Source organism: Gorilla gorilla, chromosome 12, assembly GCF_029281585.2.
Source record: "Gorilla gorilla gorilla isolate KB3781 chromosome 12, NHGRI_mGorGor1-v2.1_pri, whole genome shotgun sequence".
Classification (NCBI taxonomy): Eukaryota; Metazoa; Chordata; class Mammalia; order Primates; family Hominidae; genus Gorilla; species Gorilla gorilla.
This window is the reverse complement of record NC_073236.2, coordinates 93,581,747-93,595,337: the sequence shown is the minus strand read 5'-3', so window position 1 is coordinate 93,595,337 and position 13,591 is coordinate 93,581,747. Positions and strand designations below refer to the sequence as shown.

Below are 13,591 nucleotides of genomic sequence, written 5' to 3'. Positions count from 1 at the left end.
CAAGAAGTGGCTGTGCCACAGTCTCCCTCCCTCAGTACTATGCCCTGAGGCCCAGCCTTTAGCCCCTCACTCCATCATCACAATTTGCTGAGTGTACAGTGGGAACCAGGCACTGAGCCAGGTTTGGGGCAGATAAGACAGATTCCTAAATCATAGAGCTCACCAAAGGGAAGAGATGTTTAGACAAATTATAATTTAAATAAACCAGAAGCATGGGGTCTAAGATATCAACAGAGGAGGGAATGTGGGGAGGCTTCACAGAGGAGGTAGCATTTTGAGTAGTTCCTAGAGGAGGCCTAGGGACTGGAGAGGGACATTCAACCAGAGGGAAGAAAGAATGCAAACGGACAGCAAGGTAGACAGTGTTCAGGCTGAGGAGCTCCTGTGTGCCAAACTAAGGAGTATGGACTTCATGGTGGGGGCCATCCAAGGTGTTAAAGTGGGGGTCACCTTGCTGACTTGTAGATGAGAAAGATGAGGTGCACTGGTACCATTCCTGACTCACACCTACTCTCCACCCCTTTCACTCTTTATCTGGGGCTGCCCCCTCCAATCGCATTGAACTCGAGGCCAGGTGCTTTGGTTCCAAGGGCATCAGGCAAGAAATAGTTAGAGGCTCTCTCCCTTGCTGATGAAGCCTGAAATTCTACCAAAGATGTATTCCTTTGGATTATAATTTATTCTCTCAAGTTCCTCTGTTTAGATAGATATTCACCCTTCACACTATGAAATGTGACATTTTGTCTCTAACACACATGCACATACAATACATACATGCCATTATTTCGGGTAGCTATCAGAAATATTTCCACCTACTGGCACTTTTTTTCCCCAAGGTTTTATTGGTATACGTGTGCTCAATTAAATTAATGTTTACCCTCAGGACTGACTCATTTAATAGGAATAACAAGTTCACCTGGGTGTGTAGGGCTCACCAGACACCACCCAGAAAATATAAAACACATCAATGTGATTTTCACCTACAAGCATTGAAAAGGAATAAGCCTTTCTTTTTCTTGTTTTTTGTCTTTTGACCTTCATGGGCATTTTGTGTCAAGATTGCAAATTCAAATATAGAAACAGTGGAGAGGGGCTGGGTCCAGGAATAGGAAAGGGGCTGGAGGAGGTATTAGTACATTTGATCATTTACCTGGTCCTTATTCCTTATCTCAAAAAGGACTGTTGACCTCTCCGTGTAAATGAGTTTATCAGACCTCAGTCTCCCTGATGAGAAGACCTGAGAATCTGAGGGGGATCAGAGAGTCAGTAAGAGCCAGAGTGCGTAATCCCAGCTTGGTCCCTTACTAGCTGGGTGACTTTGGCCAAATTAGCTGACCTCTGTGTGCGTCTAGTGCCTCGTTTATAACATAGAGACAATGATAATACCTCGTAGGGCATTAGGATGAAATGAGTTGATACATGTACTATGTCTAGAATGGTGACTGGGACATAGTCAATTCTATGTAAGAGTTAAAGAAAACCCAACAGATGTGGCCCTTGAAAGTGCAAAGAACAGACTTGGGAGGCGATGCTGAAGATGCTGCCTTGGCTGACCTCCATCTGTCCCTTATAGCCTGTGCTGGCCAGGCCTTTCTCACTAATTCTGACTCTGTCCTCATCCCTGCAGTTCATGACGAAGAATCCCCACAAGCGCCTGGGCTGTGTGGCATCGCAGAACGGCGAGGACGCCATCAAGCAGCACCCATTCTTCAAAGAGATTGACTGGGTGCTCCTGGAGCAGAAGAAGATCAAGCCACCCTTCAAACCACGCATTGTAAGTTGGTCCCCGTGCACGTTCAGCACCATGGGTCGGGCCCAGGTACTTGCAAGACAGGCTGCGTGCACCCAGGAAGAGTGGTCAGGGGATGCGTATTACAGTAAAAATGACGAAGACCAGAGGTGGCTGAGGCTCTCCCTAAGACAATGTCTTTAGGCCCCAAGTGTTTACTATTGAAAACATGTAACCCACTACAGCAGCACCCAAGGTGATGATTTACGTGGGCCACAGAACACCTTTTGTCTTTATAGAGATTCAATTTATTTATTTTGATTGAAAATGACAAATGATACTAGTTTTCCATGTATGATAGAGACATAAGGTTTCTTTATGAAGAACTGGGTTTGTTTTCTAAATGGGTCAGTTTAAAGGAAAATATTAACTAAATAATAGCCGTGGTCATTCCATGGAACTAGCACAGAGCATGAAGCTGGGATTCACTGACTGGCAGCAGGAAGGATGGTGCTGGGGGGAGCTTCTGAGAGGCCCACTGCGTAAAAGTGCATTTCTGTGAGATACCCTCTCCCTTCTCTGCCGCACTCTCCCTTCTGCCTTCCAGATTCTCGGGCCTGCTGTGATGCCAGTTGGAGGGGGCATGTAACACAGGGCAGTTGAAGCTCAGAGCTTTCAGTCTGGGCTCGACTCACAAAATAAAGACCATGTCCTGGCAGTGGCCTTCTGCTGGAATGGGGCAAGGGTCATGTTGCAGTCCTTAAAGTTACAGTGTGTGTTATCTTAATTCTGTTATGTTGTAGCCCATTGAAGCAATCAATCATTCAGACTGAAAATTGAGGTAGCCGGCTGGCAGGCTTGCTGGGAGGTGAAGGGGGTGTGCAATGTAAGAGTTTATTAGGCAGGAGCCCCAGTGCTGTGGGGCTGTGGAACTGGGGTCCCAGGCAGGGAGGACTTGCCATCAGGCAATCAGCCCTCAGTCACCCAGCATACTGTCAGATGAGCCCCCGCTCCCCTTCTCCAAGTGCAGAAAAGACCTTCCTGTGCCTTGTGAACCATCAGAGAGGAATTCCATTCTATTCAAGGAGATTTTCTGGGGAGCCGTTATTGACAATGTTGTGATTCTCAGAAATCTTCCACGGTGGGAGTGGGAGTGGGAGTGGGAGTAGGGGTGGGGGATAGTGTCAGTGGACAGGTGTGGTCCAGGCCTCAGCCAGACTCAAGCACGTGGGGTTGAACATCCCCGGATGCTTGGTCCCGTCACCACTCCTCATTCGCTTCCTCCTTTGGTTTTCATGTTTTCGCTGGATAGCACAAGCTTGGGACAGCTCAGATTTAGGTTCACCTTCTTTCTTTGTAAATATCACTTCCTCTTCAGCCCATCTCCACCACAGCTCCAGGCCCACCATTCCAAGCCAGGAGGGCTTAGACTCTAAGTTCCCTGGGCTAACTGTCCCCTGCTGCCACAGGGCTCCCTGCACATGCCAGCCTGCCCCATTGCTGGGGGCTGAGGGCCTCTGCCAGTCACTTTTAAGGAAAGGATTAACTGTGCCCCTGGCAAAATAGGGGAAGTAGGACCCCAGAGGCCTAAAAAAGGAGGAGGAGAAACTAAAGGCTCAGATAGTAGGGTGAATTTTAACTTCTATTTAATCTAAGTTAATCAACCCAAAGAAAAATTAGAAGTAGTGCTAAGTGAAGAATCCAGGCCCAACTAACAGAAACACAGGATGAGACTGAAGCTGAGGGGATTATCAGTGCAGGGCTACAAGATGACTTAAACTCGAGTCTCCAGGTCTCAGCAAAACCACATTAAACCAGGCTTATGGAGCACCAGGCCCCAGCTGTACTGGCAGAGACGGAGGAGCAGCCCCTTCCTGCTTGGGGAAGAGTGGGGAGGACAAGTGAAGCCCAGAGGGAACCATCAGCAAGGGGTGTGAGGAGAGAGAGGGTCTGGGGTGTGGCAGAGGAAGCCAGGGGGTTTTTATTGAGAGGCCACTGGGTGGGAAGGAAGTAGGGAAGAACCTTAATCATAAAAGGCACAAAGGAGGTTTTAGAGTGTGGATTCATGAAGAATCGTCTCTCCCTGAGGTATAGCAGATTCCAGAACACTGGCAAAGCCCTTCCCGTCACAGGAATCCCTCACTGGGACTCCCAACTTTTAGTTTGAGACTTTGAGCCAATGAAAGTGCAGGCCTTCTGAGAGGCATCCCTCTTTGAGCAGCATATGGCAGGAAGGGTATGAAGAACAGGGGTGAGGTGAACAGGTGTGGGTCTGAGGGATAGGGAAAAGCCTAGACAGAAAGGAAGAGAGGGAAGGACAAACCGGGAGGGAGGCAGGCACGTGACTTACTCCACTAACACGCAGGCATTGCCTTGCCTCAGACAGGCAGGGAGCCCCTTAAAGCTCTCCCTGGCCAGAAGTGAAGGTGTTCCTGTGGGCAGGGGTATGAGGGGGCCTGGGAGCCAGCAGGAGGAAATATATCCCTGGGTCAGGGGTCAGGCAGGAGTCCACCTCTGCCTGGATGTCTAGAGCAAAAAGTACCTGTGCTTTCTGTCCTTGGGCCTCTTGGGAGCTCCCCCTTGGGACTAAAGAGCCAGAAAGACCCTGTTTGCTTTCTTTTGCCTGGAGGGTCAAGGAAGCTTCCAGGGTCCTTATCACCCCCTGAGAGGATGGCAAAGAGAAAGGATGGGGCTGTCCAGGAGCTCCCACCAATTTCAAAACTGCCTCGGTCAGACTTCCTAAAGACTGACTTCATCATTGCCTTGAAGTGATCTCCTGCGCATGTTCCCACTCTCCCTGCCTCCCCAGACCTTCAGAGTTAACCTCAATGCTCAGTGCTGTGGAGGGGGGCGGGGTCAGGGGAGAGGGTATTGATTAGGTAGGTTTGAATTCAGTTGGGAGGAGAGAATTAGAACATCTGGAAAAAGGAAGGCTAAAACGGAAAGCTGACGTTGTGTAAGAGGTGTTTCTGGCCACACTTTGAGCTGAGTAATGTTGATCCTTAGAGAGTTCTCAGCTGCAGGTCTTTAAAGACTTCTTCAAGTTATTTAAATGTCTGACATTTACAGCCTTGGCACTAGAGATTTCTCTCAGGAGAAATACCAAAATTGGGGAAAAAAATAAAAGAGAGTGGTCCACATCTAGTTAGCAGGTTGGAAAAGTGACCCAAATCTGTCCCTAAGTCAAAAGCTCTTTTCTGAAAAATGTCGATGGCACCAGCCCGAGTCATCCATGGGCTTGTGTAGAAAAAGCAGAAATAAATTTTAAATAGGATTAAAGCCCAAGGGTTAAAGCCCATGGCAGTGATGCACATACTGCATTTCTCATCTCAGAAAGCCTCAAAAGACTAATGGGAAGACTCACTTGAGGTTTTCATACGCCATCGCGCCCCTGTAACCAACTCAGGGTTGACCCCGGGGATGTGGGTGCCTGCCTAGCTCAGGTACCAGCAGTGAGGACAACTCTGTGCTGCATAAGCAGAGTCAGCCTTACCACAGGCAAAACAGATGGCCACCCACAGAGGCCACTGGAGAGCCACGGGGAAGCGGAGGTGCACCCCACAGAGGGCACTGAGAGACAGAGGGAAGCTGAGGCACATCCCCACAGAGGCCACTGAGAGCCATGGGGAAGCTGAGGTGCACCCCACAGAGGCCACTGAGAGACATGGGGAAGCTGAGTTGTACCCCACAGAGGCCACGGGAAAGGTGAGGTGCACCCCACAGAGGCCACTGAGAGACACAGGGAAGCTGAGGTGCATCCCCACAGAGGCCACTGAGAGACACGGGGAAGCTGAGGTGCACCCCACAGAGGCCACTGAGAGCCATGGGGAAGCTGAGGTGCACCCCACAGAGGCCACTGAGAGACACGGGGAAGCTGCGTTGTACCCCACAGAGGCCACTGAGAGACACGGGGAAGCTGAGGCGCACCCCACAGAGGCCACTGAGAGACACAGGGAAGCTGAGGCACACCCCACAGAGGCCACTGAGAGACACGGGGAAGCTGAGGCACACCCCACAGAGGCCACTGAGAGACACAGGGAAGCTGAGGTGTACCCCACAGAGGCCACGGGAAAGGTGAGGCACACCCCACAGAGGCCACTGAGAGACACAGGGAAGCTGAGGCACATCCCCACAGAGGCCACTGAGAGCCATGGGGAAGCTGAGGTGCACCCCACAGAGGCCACTGAGAGACACAGGGAAGCTGAGGTGCATCCCCACAGAGGCCACTGAGAGACACGGGGAAGCTGAGGTGCACCCCACAGAGGCCACTGAGAGACACGGGGAAGCTGAGGCGCACCCCACAGAGGCCACTGAGAGACACGGGGAAGCTGAGGTATACCCCACAGAGGCCACTGAGAGACACAGGGAAGCTGAGGCGCACCCCACAGAGGCCACTGAGAGACACGGGGAAGCTGAGGCACACCCCACAGAGGCCACTGAGAGACACAGGGAAGCTGAGGCACACCCCACAGAGGCCACTGAGAGACACAGGGAAGCTGAGGCACACCCCACAGAGGCCACTGAGAGACAGGGGGAAGCTGAGGCACACCCCACAGAGGCCACTGAGAGACACAGGGAAGCTGAGGTGTACCCCACAGAGGCCACGGGAAAGGTGAGGCACACCCCACAGAGGCCACTGAGAGACACAGGGAAGCTGAGGTGCATCCCCATAGAGGCCACTGAGAGACACGGGGAAGCTGAGGTACACCCCACAGAGGCCACTGAGAGCCATGGGGAAGCTGAGGTGCACCCCACAGAGGCCACTGAGAGACACGGGGAAGCTGAGGTGTACCCTACAGAGGCCACGGGAAAGGTGAGGTGCACCCCACAGAGGCCACTGAGAGACACAGGGAAGCTGAGGTGCATCCCCACAGAGGCCACTGAGAGACACGGGGAAGCTGAGGCGCACCCCACAGAGGCCACTGAGAGACACGGGGAAGCTGAGGTGTACCCCACAGAGGCCACTGAGAGACACAGGGAAGCTGAGGTGCACCCCACAGAGGCCACTGAGAGACACGGGGAAGCTGAGGCACATCCCCACAGAGGCCACCGAGAGACACAGGGAAGCTGAGATGCCTCCCACAGAGGCCACTGGGGAGACACGGGGAAGCTGAGCTTCATCCCCACAGAGGCCACTGAGAGACACAGGGAAGCTGAGGTGCACCCCACAGAGGCCACGGGAAAGGTGAGGCACACCCCACAGAGGCCACTGAGAGACACGGGGAAGCTGAGGTGCACCCCACAGAGGTTGTGGTGAGGTGGCTTCTATTCAGGGGGCAGATTGCCATCACAAGACAGGATATCAAATAACTTGAGGACATGTGAGATGCCTTCCTAGCAGAGCTGGGAAAGAAAGGGCTTTGACAGAGGGAAGAGGGAAAACTGGTTTAGATCCCAACATTGGGAAAAAAACCTCCAAGTTACCGGATCACAAGCAGCCAGGGACAATGTGCAGTTGTTGGTCCTGGGTCTTTGACAGACTCCAGGTCAAAGGCAAGACACTGTGAGAAGGGAAAGGATCAAGTCTGTGAGCAAACACCATCAGCCTTGCAATTTGATGGTGGCCTCAAGGAGACATTGGGTGTGTGTTTAAACAAGCAAGGAAGGCAGCTGTACAAGTGCCCTAATCTGGTAAAACTGAATACCTCCAAGGTGACTCAGTCAAGTGCCTGAAGCCCCTGAGGGAGCTCCAGGTTTCCTCTGTCGTGGGTTACCTCCACTTGCTTCCAAGCCATGCCCTTTTGGCATCATACTAGAATGACACCAGTCTCCAGAAACCTGAATTACCCCACTCCTCAGCTGGCCATACTGAATCTGGGTGACCTGGAGGGGGTGCCTTGCCTGTCTGATACAAGGAGGACCTGGTTTTGTCAGGTGGTTGGTGCTGGAGGTGAGGCTGGAAGAAGTCATGTCACTTACAGGAGCCAGGATGCAGTGGCATATTTTTGCAGAGCTCCTGACCCTCTCCACTCTCACTACAAGGACAGAGCCCCTTCGTGGAAGAACCTGCCAGGCACAACAAGGCTGTACTCTGCCCAGGCTGGCTCACTAGAGGCTGGGGGCCCCTGGGTCACCACCACAGAGGCCGAGGATGCAACAGCACAACAGCTTTCAGGCCTGACTTCCATTCCTGCACAGGAAGCCTCGCCCCTCTGAAGCTATCACCAAGGAGATTGTCCAGATTCATAGCTGGAATTTGGCCTCTGGTCAGGTTCCATCACATACCTCAATTGGCTTCTATTCCCCCCAGGCTTTTGCCTTCTTGAGATGTCTGCTAAGCTGAGATTTCTGCTCCCCCGGCTCCTAAGCCTCCCTTGTCTAACCCCTGCCCTGACTCACCAGCTGTCACTAGTCCAACTGGGTTTCCTGACTACAGGCCAACATCCCTTTGTACTAACCCCCACCCAGTGCAGTTTTCAGTGGCCTCTGCTTCAGCGTGGAGACTTTCCTGTCTTTCGTTCTCTCAGCTCTCTTACGTACTCTCCCTCCTCCACTTTCCCTTTTGTATTCCTCTTGTTCACCCTCTGTCCACCCACATAATGAACTGAGTTTGTGCAAGCGATGTGCCATCAACACCAAACCAAAGACTTTGCACCATCATGTACTCAAGTCAATTTTCCGGGGGTGGCTTGCTTCAGAGCAAGGACACACAGTGGGGGGCTGTTTGGTGGCAAATACTCCAGCACTGAGGGGTTGGGGAGACAGGAAAGCCAGCAAGGCTGGAGCCAAAGCCTTCGATGCTGGAGAAAATCTCCAACCCTAGAATGCACTGGTCTATCCCATTGGGGATTTCATCCCAAGATGATGGCATTGTCTAATTGCCAATAACAGTAGCACATTTCGCTTTTGTGTTACTGATGGGCTTGCCTTCTTTGGGGACTGGAGGGGCAGAGCAATGTGTTTGGTGTGGTTGAAGGGCATCATCTGACCTTGCAGATCTTGGGGATGTTCTGCTCACTCCTGGCTTCTCTGCTGTGTACCCATTCCTTCCCCTCAAAAGCGTTCAGCTCTGAGACTCTGGCTCCCAGGGCTTCAGCACTGGAATGGGGGGAAGCCAGCGTAGGAGGGAGAGATTTGCCTCCCCAGAAACCTAGTTGTCCTCAGTGAAAGCCAGAGGCAATGAGGGAAATGCTGGCCAAGTAAACTTCTCTTTGTGTACATGTTCTCTCTTTTCAAGTTTGCTTCAGTGTGAATGTCCCTCTTTAAGGTAAGGCCTCCAGAGTGGGGAGTCTCTCCAGGTAGGTGAGCCCTCAGGCCCGGTGACATAGAGGCCCCTCTCAACCTCATGATCCGTTTCCATCCAGCCATCCGCGCTGCATGGCGGGACCCCCGAGGGAGGCCTCTCCTGCATGCTCCTGCATGACTGGGCTGTGCTGAGAGAAAACCTGGGAAGTGGGCTCGAGACCCGCACACTTCACCAAGTTAGCGACCTGAGGAGGAGCCCTGTTGAACAGGCAGCCCCTTCCCCTGAAGCCAGCCCACCTGCCTAGGGACCACCTGATAACATGGGTTGTGATGATGGAGGCCAGTCATGACACCATCCTCATCCTCTGTCCTGGCAGAGCTGGGGCAGGAGCAATGCTGGGTTCTGCAGCCCCTCATGAGGACATCCCCCTGGACTGTGTCCACCACATCCAAGCGGCTTACCATCCAAGAGGCTCCAAGAGCCCTCCAAGAGCCAGGGCTCTGATCCAGGACTGGAGGGCATGGGAAAAGTCCAGAAACCTGTTTTTGGTGGTTGACCCAGCGGGTGGCATGGTACAGTGGACAGGATACTGGCTTTGACTTCTGAGAGACTTGGGTTGGAATAAAATTGCTCTCACAGGAAAGCCATATGACACTCAGAATTCACCTCACCCCTGGACCTCTGGCTTCCTTGAGCCTCCTTATCTGTAAAATTGGGATACTATGAGAATTCTTCCCTCATGGAATTATTAACAGGAATAGCTGGGTACTGTGGTTCATACCTGTAATTCCAGCACTTTGGGAGGCCAAGGCAGGCAGATCACTTGCACTCAGGAGTTCGAGACAAGCCTGGGCAACACGGCAAAACCCTGTCTCTACAAAAAATGCAAAAAGTAGCCAGGCGTGGTGGCATGCACTTGTAGTCCCAGCTACTTGGGAGGCTGGGGTGGGAGGATTGCTTGAGCCCAGGAGGTTGAGGCTGTAGTGAGCCATGTTCATGCTACTGCACTCCAGCCTGGGTGACGAAGGGAGATCCTGTCTCAAAAAGAATTATAAACAGGAATAGAATAAGTCTAAGCTACTTTGTGCACTGTAGATTCTCAATGAATTTTAATTCCTCTCTCTCCATTCACCACCCCTACCCTGGCCTTTTAACTTCTTCTCATCCCCAAACTCCAAGAATCAAGAGTTAAGAATTGCAGGAGGTTGGTGTGATGTTTGGAGGCTGGGCTTTGGAATCAGATGCAACCAGGTTCTAATTTGGGCTGTGGGATATTGGGAAAGTCACCACTTCTCTCTGAGCCTCGGTATGCCGATCATAGCATGGGGGTTATAAATATCTACCACCTGGGGTTGCTGTGAAGCGTCAACAAACCTAATTACCTGAAATGAGTAGCACAGTGCCTGATACAGGTGAACACTTGGATGGTGTTGATGCTGATGGTGAGGAGGACAACAGGAGCCTGAGGCCAAGGGAGGCTGGACTGGACAACACTCCTGTCCCAGAGGGACTGAGGGGCCAGGAGTTCAGATGAGGGGATGGCACCATCCAGCAAGGCACCAGCCATTACAGGGCAGAAAGCATCTGAAGGCAGGGAAGGAGCACAGTTCAGAATGCTGAGGCGCCTGCGGGGGCGTCATTCCAGCACAGCCACTGATATGAGCTGGGGAGTGCCAAGGGAAGGGAGGTACTGCGAGGGTAACTCACCCCAGGTGCCAGCATTCCAAGCCCTTTTTGCCTCTTGGGATGGCACCCCAAGTTCTGCCACATTTTCTCAGCACCCCCCGCCCCACCCCCCGTCCCCTGCTTTTACTCTGTGGCCATGCTTACCACGTTGACGTTCCCTGCCTTCATTCTCAGTAGTGTTTTTGCTGGGTACAGCTGTGCGGCCCTCAGCACCCCAGCCTTGAAGTGGTAGCAGTCACCAGTGAGACCCTGTTCCAGCACAGCACGCTCCCAAATATTTCTAAGCGAAACAGCCTCAGTGGAGCATCTTTGACTCTGGACAAGTGATTTCGCCATTTTAGAATTCTGATTGCAGGAATTTTGCCATTTGAGAATTCTGATGGCAGGAACAATGATTTCACCATTAGAGAATTCTGATTGCAGGAACGTTCCTGTGGCCTGGGATTGGGAGGGCCGACGAACACATCATTTTCATCCCCTACCCCCACTCCAGGGAAGAGTTTGAGGCCTGGGCTGGCCTGGGCTTTGCTGGGCACTTTCATAAGCTCCTAAGCTTTTCTTTGTGTCTTAATGGCCGTTACTTTGGTATATGCCTTCCTGGGTTCATCAGACTAGTGTTTCTTGAACTTAGTCTCCTCCCAGACCCACCTGCACTTGAAGTAACACACATACAACTCACCTGGGAGCATGGGAGGACTTCCTAGGCCATGCCTGATCAAACCAGAGGACAGCAGGAGGAATCAGGGAATGTTTGCTAGAGGAGCTGGAACTTGACAGAAAGCTGGGAGGGATCAGGAAGAAAGAACTATCTGCGAAAGGCATAAAAGGAGAAAGGGAAAGGCAAGATTCAGATCAGTTATATTCAACAAGTGTTTGTTGAACATGTCCTTTGCGCCCTCTGTGAAGCCCTGAAGCCCTAGAGGGAGAAGCTTGACAAAGGCAAGGAAAGAATCTTCTGCCATCACCCTAACATTGCCACCTTGAAAAGCTTCGATGGCAGAAGACTTGGTAATGCAAAATACTTAAGGGATAGTAGGCAGTAGGGTAGAATCCAGCATCTGACTCCTAACAGGATGCTCATTTGCAAGAGGAATTTGGAGCTCTGCCTTTCAAGGTTTGAGGACAGAAAGAAGAGGGCCTCCCCAAACAGGCTGGGAGCCAGGGTTTCTGTGGGTCCTGAGAGCCTATGTCAGCCCCCTTCTCGTCTTGGGTCTTGCAGAAGATCATATCCAAGTGGGTCTGCACTGCTGGATAAGCAATGCCCTCCTGCCTATCTCTGCGGAGAGGACTAAAGGATGGTCTGGCTGCCAGGAGGGACAGGGGTCAGAGCCTGGTTCGTGTGTATTGAAGTGAAGGCAGACAGAGCCTCATCCCTCCCTCACAGAAGGGCTCAGCCCTCCAGCCAGAATTTGTTCCCTGAAGGGTACAGGCACCAAGGGGCACTTTGCAAGCTGACTGGGGGGGGGGGTGTGTTCTGCCCACATCAAGTGGAGGACCTTTGATCTCCAGAGGCATATATGTCATGGAGAAGAGACACTCTGGGGAATCCAGTTTTGCACTTGGGGGATCAGTGCCTTCTTAACTTCCCATTGTTTGTGCTGGGGAAGGGGATGGTAACAGAATTAGGTTTGGCCTAAACATTCCATTGTTATTCTGGAATTCTGGGATTTGACTAATACACCGTGGGTTTGTGAAGGTTCATTAAGTTTCCACATCAACCTCAGTCTCCTCACTGTGAGAAGGCCTGGCCACATAGCAGCAGCCCTTCACCCTCCATGTTCCTCTGGCTACTCCTTTCTGGACCTACTTAGCCTTAACAGCAGCTTTCTTGGAGCACAGAGCTTGGAGATCAATGGAGTATTTCAGGTGTGAGAGGCCAGTAGGTGTGGAAGAGGGTGGCGAATGGCTAGGCCAGGGAACTATGAAATATATTTGCCTTAAGTAAGGAGATGGAAAGATAAGCCCTCCAGAGTAGGGCTTATCAACTGAGATGACTTAGAAAATAAACCAGACCCTGACCTAGGACTTTAGCCGCACTCCTTCCCCCCTAGCGCAGCAGCTGACATATCAGCTAGTGTTGGCAGTAACAGGATTTGCAGACTTCCTGGGAGGCGTGGCAGACTCAGACTATAGGGACCTGGGGTGTGGGTGTTCAACCAAATAATTGAGAAGACAGTCACCCCAAAATGTGGCACTTCAGATTGAAGCACCCACCTTGTATCACAGGCAGTGAGCTAAGGGGAAGTGCTGGACAGAACTGTTACTATCTGTGAGATGCTGAGAAATCCACTGAATCTCTCTGCTCCTTTCCTGTAAAATGAGGGACTTAAGTAATCCCTAAGATTTCTTCCAGCCCCAGCCATGTGAGAGCAGGGATTTGCAGGGTTTTTTTAATGTATTGCGATAAAATTTACATAGAATAAATGCACCCATTTCAAGTCCACATTCTGATGCATCTGAAAAATGTCATACACCCGTGTGACCACCAGCACAATAAGTATATAGAACACCTCCATCCTCCCAAGAAGTTTCCTGCCCATAGCCCCAGGCAACCCTGGTCTGCTTTCTGTCACTGGAGATTAGATTCGTCTTTTCTAGAGTTTCTTATAAATGGAGCCACATAGCATGTACTTTTTTTGTCTCTGCCTTCTTTCACTCAGCATCATGTTTTTGAGATTTGGGACTTATAATTTTAACTTTAGTATGGAAATTTCCAAACATATATAAAAGTAGAGCAAATCATTGAATGAGTCCCCATGTGTTCATCATCCAGCGTCAACAATTAGCAATGCACAGTAATTAGCAATTAGCAATCAAGGGAGAGAGTTACATCTGTTTTGTTCACAAGTGCATCCCCAGCAGTTAGAACAATTCCTGGCACACAGTAGGTATTCAATCTATATTTGTGGAATGAACAAATGAATTCCCCAGATATACAGTGTTTTTTTCAGCTCTATCTCAAAATTCTCTTCTCACCTTTTATGGCTCAA

General features: G+C 51.2%; 1 protein-coding gene across 3 annotated transcripts in view; it reads left to right on the top strand.

Moving 5' to 3' along the window:
* The window catches only part of PRKCE (protein kinase C epsilon), a 536,120-nt gene that overhangs the window by 505,210 nt on the left and 17,319 nt on the right, over positions 1 to 13,591 (top strand). For 2 of the 3 annotated variants that reach the window (XM_004029173.5, XM_063695905.1), the window contains exon 14: positions 1,628 to 1,774. In XM_004029173.5, the coding sequence (XP_004029222.1) occupies positions 1,628 to 1,774 (147 nt within the window). Of the gene's footprint in view, positions 1 to 1,627; positions 1,775 to 8,906; positions 8,937 to 13,591 lie in introns of those variants that run through there. The other variant, XM_019021115.3, reaches the window with a different exon arrangement.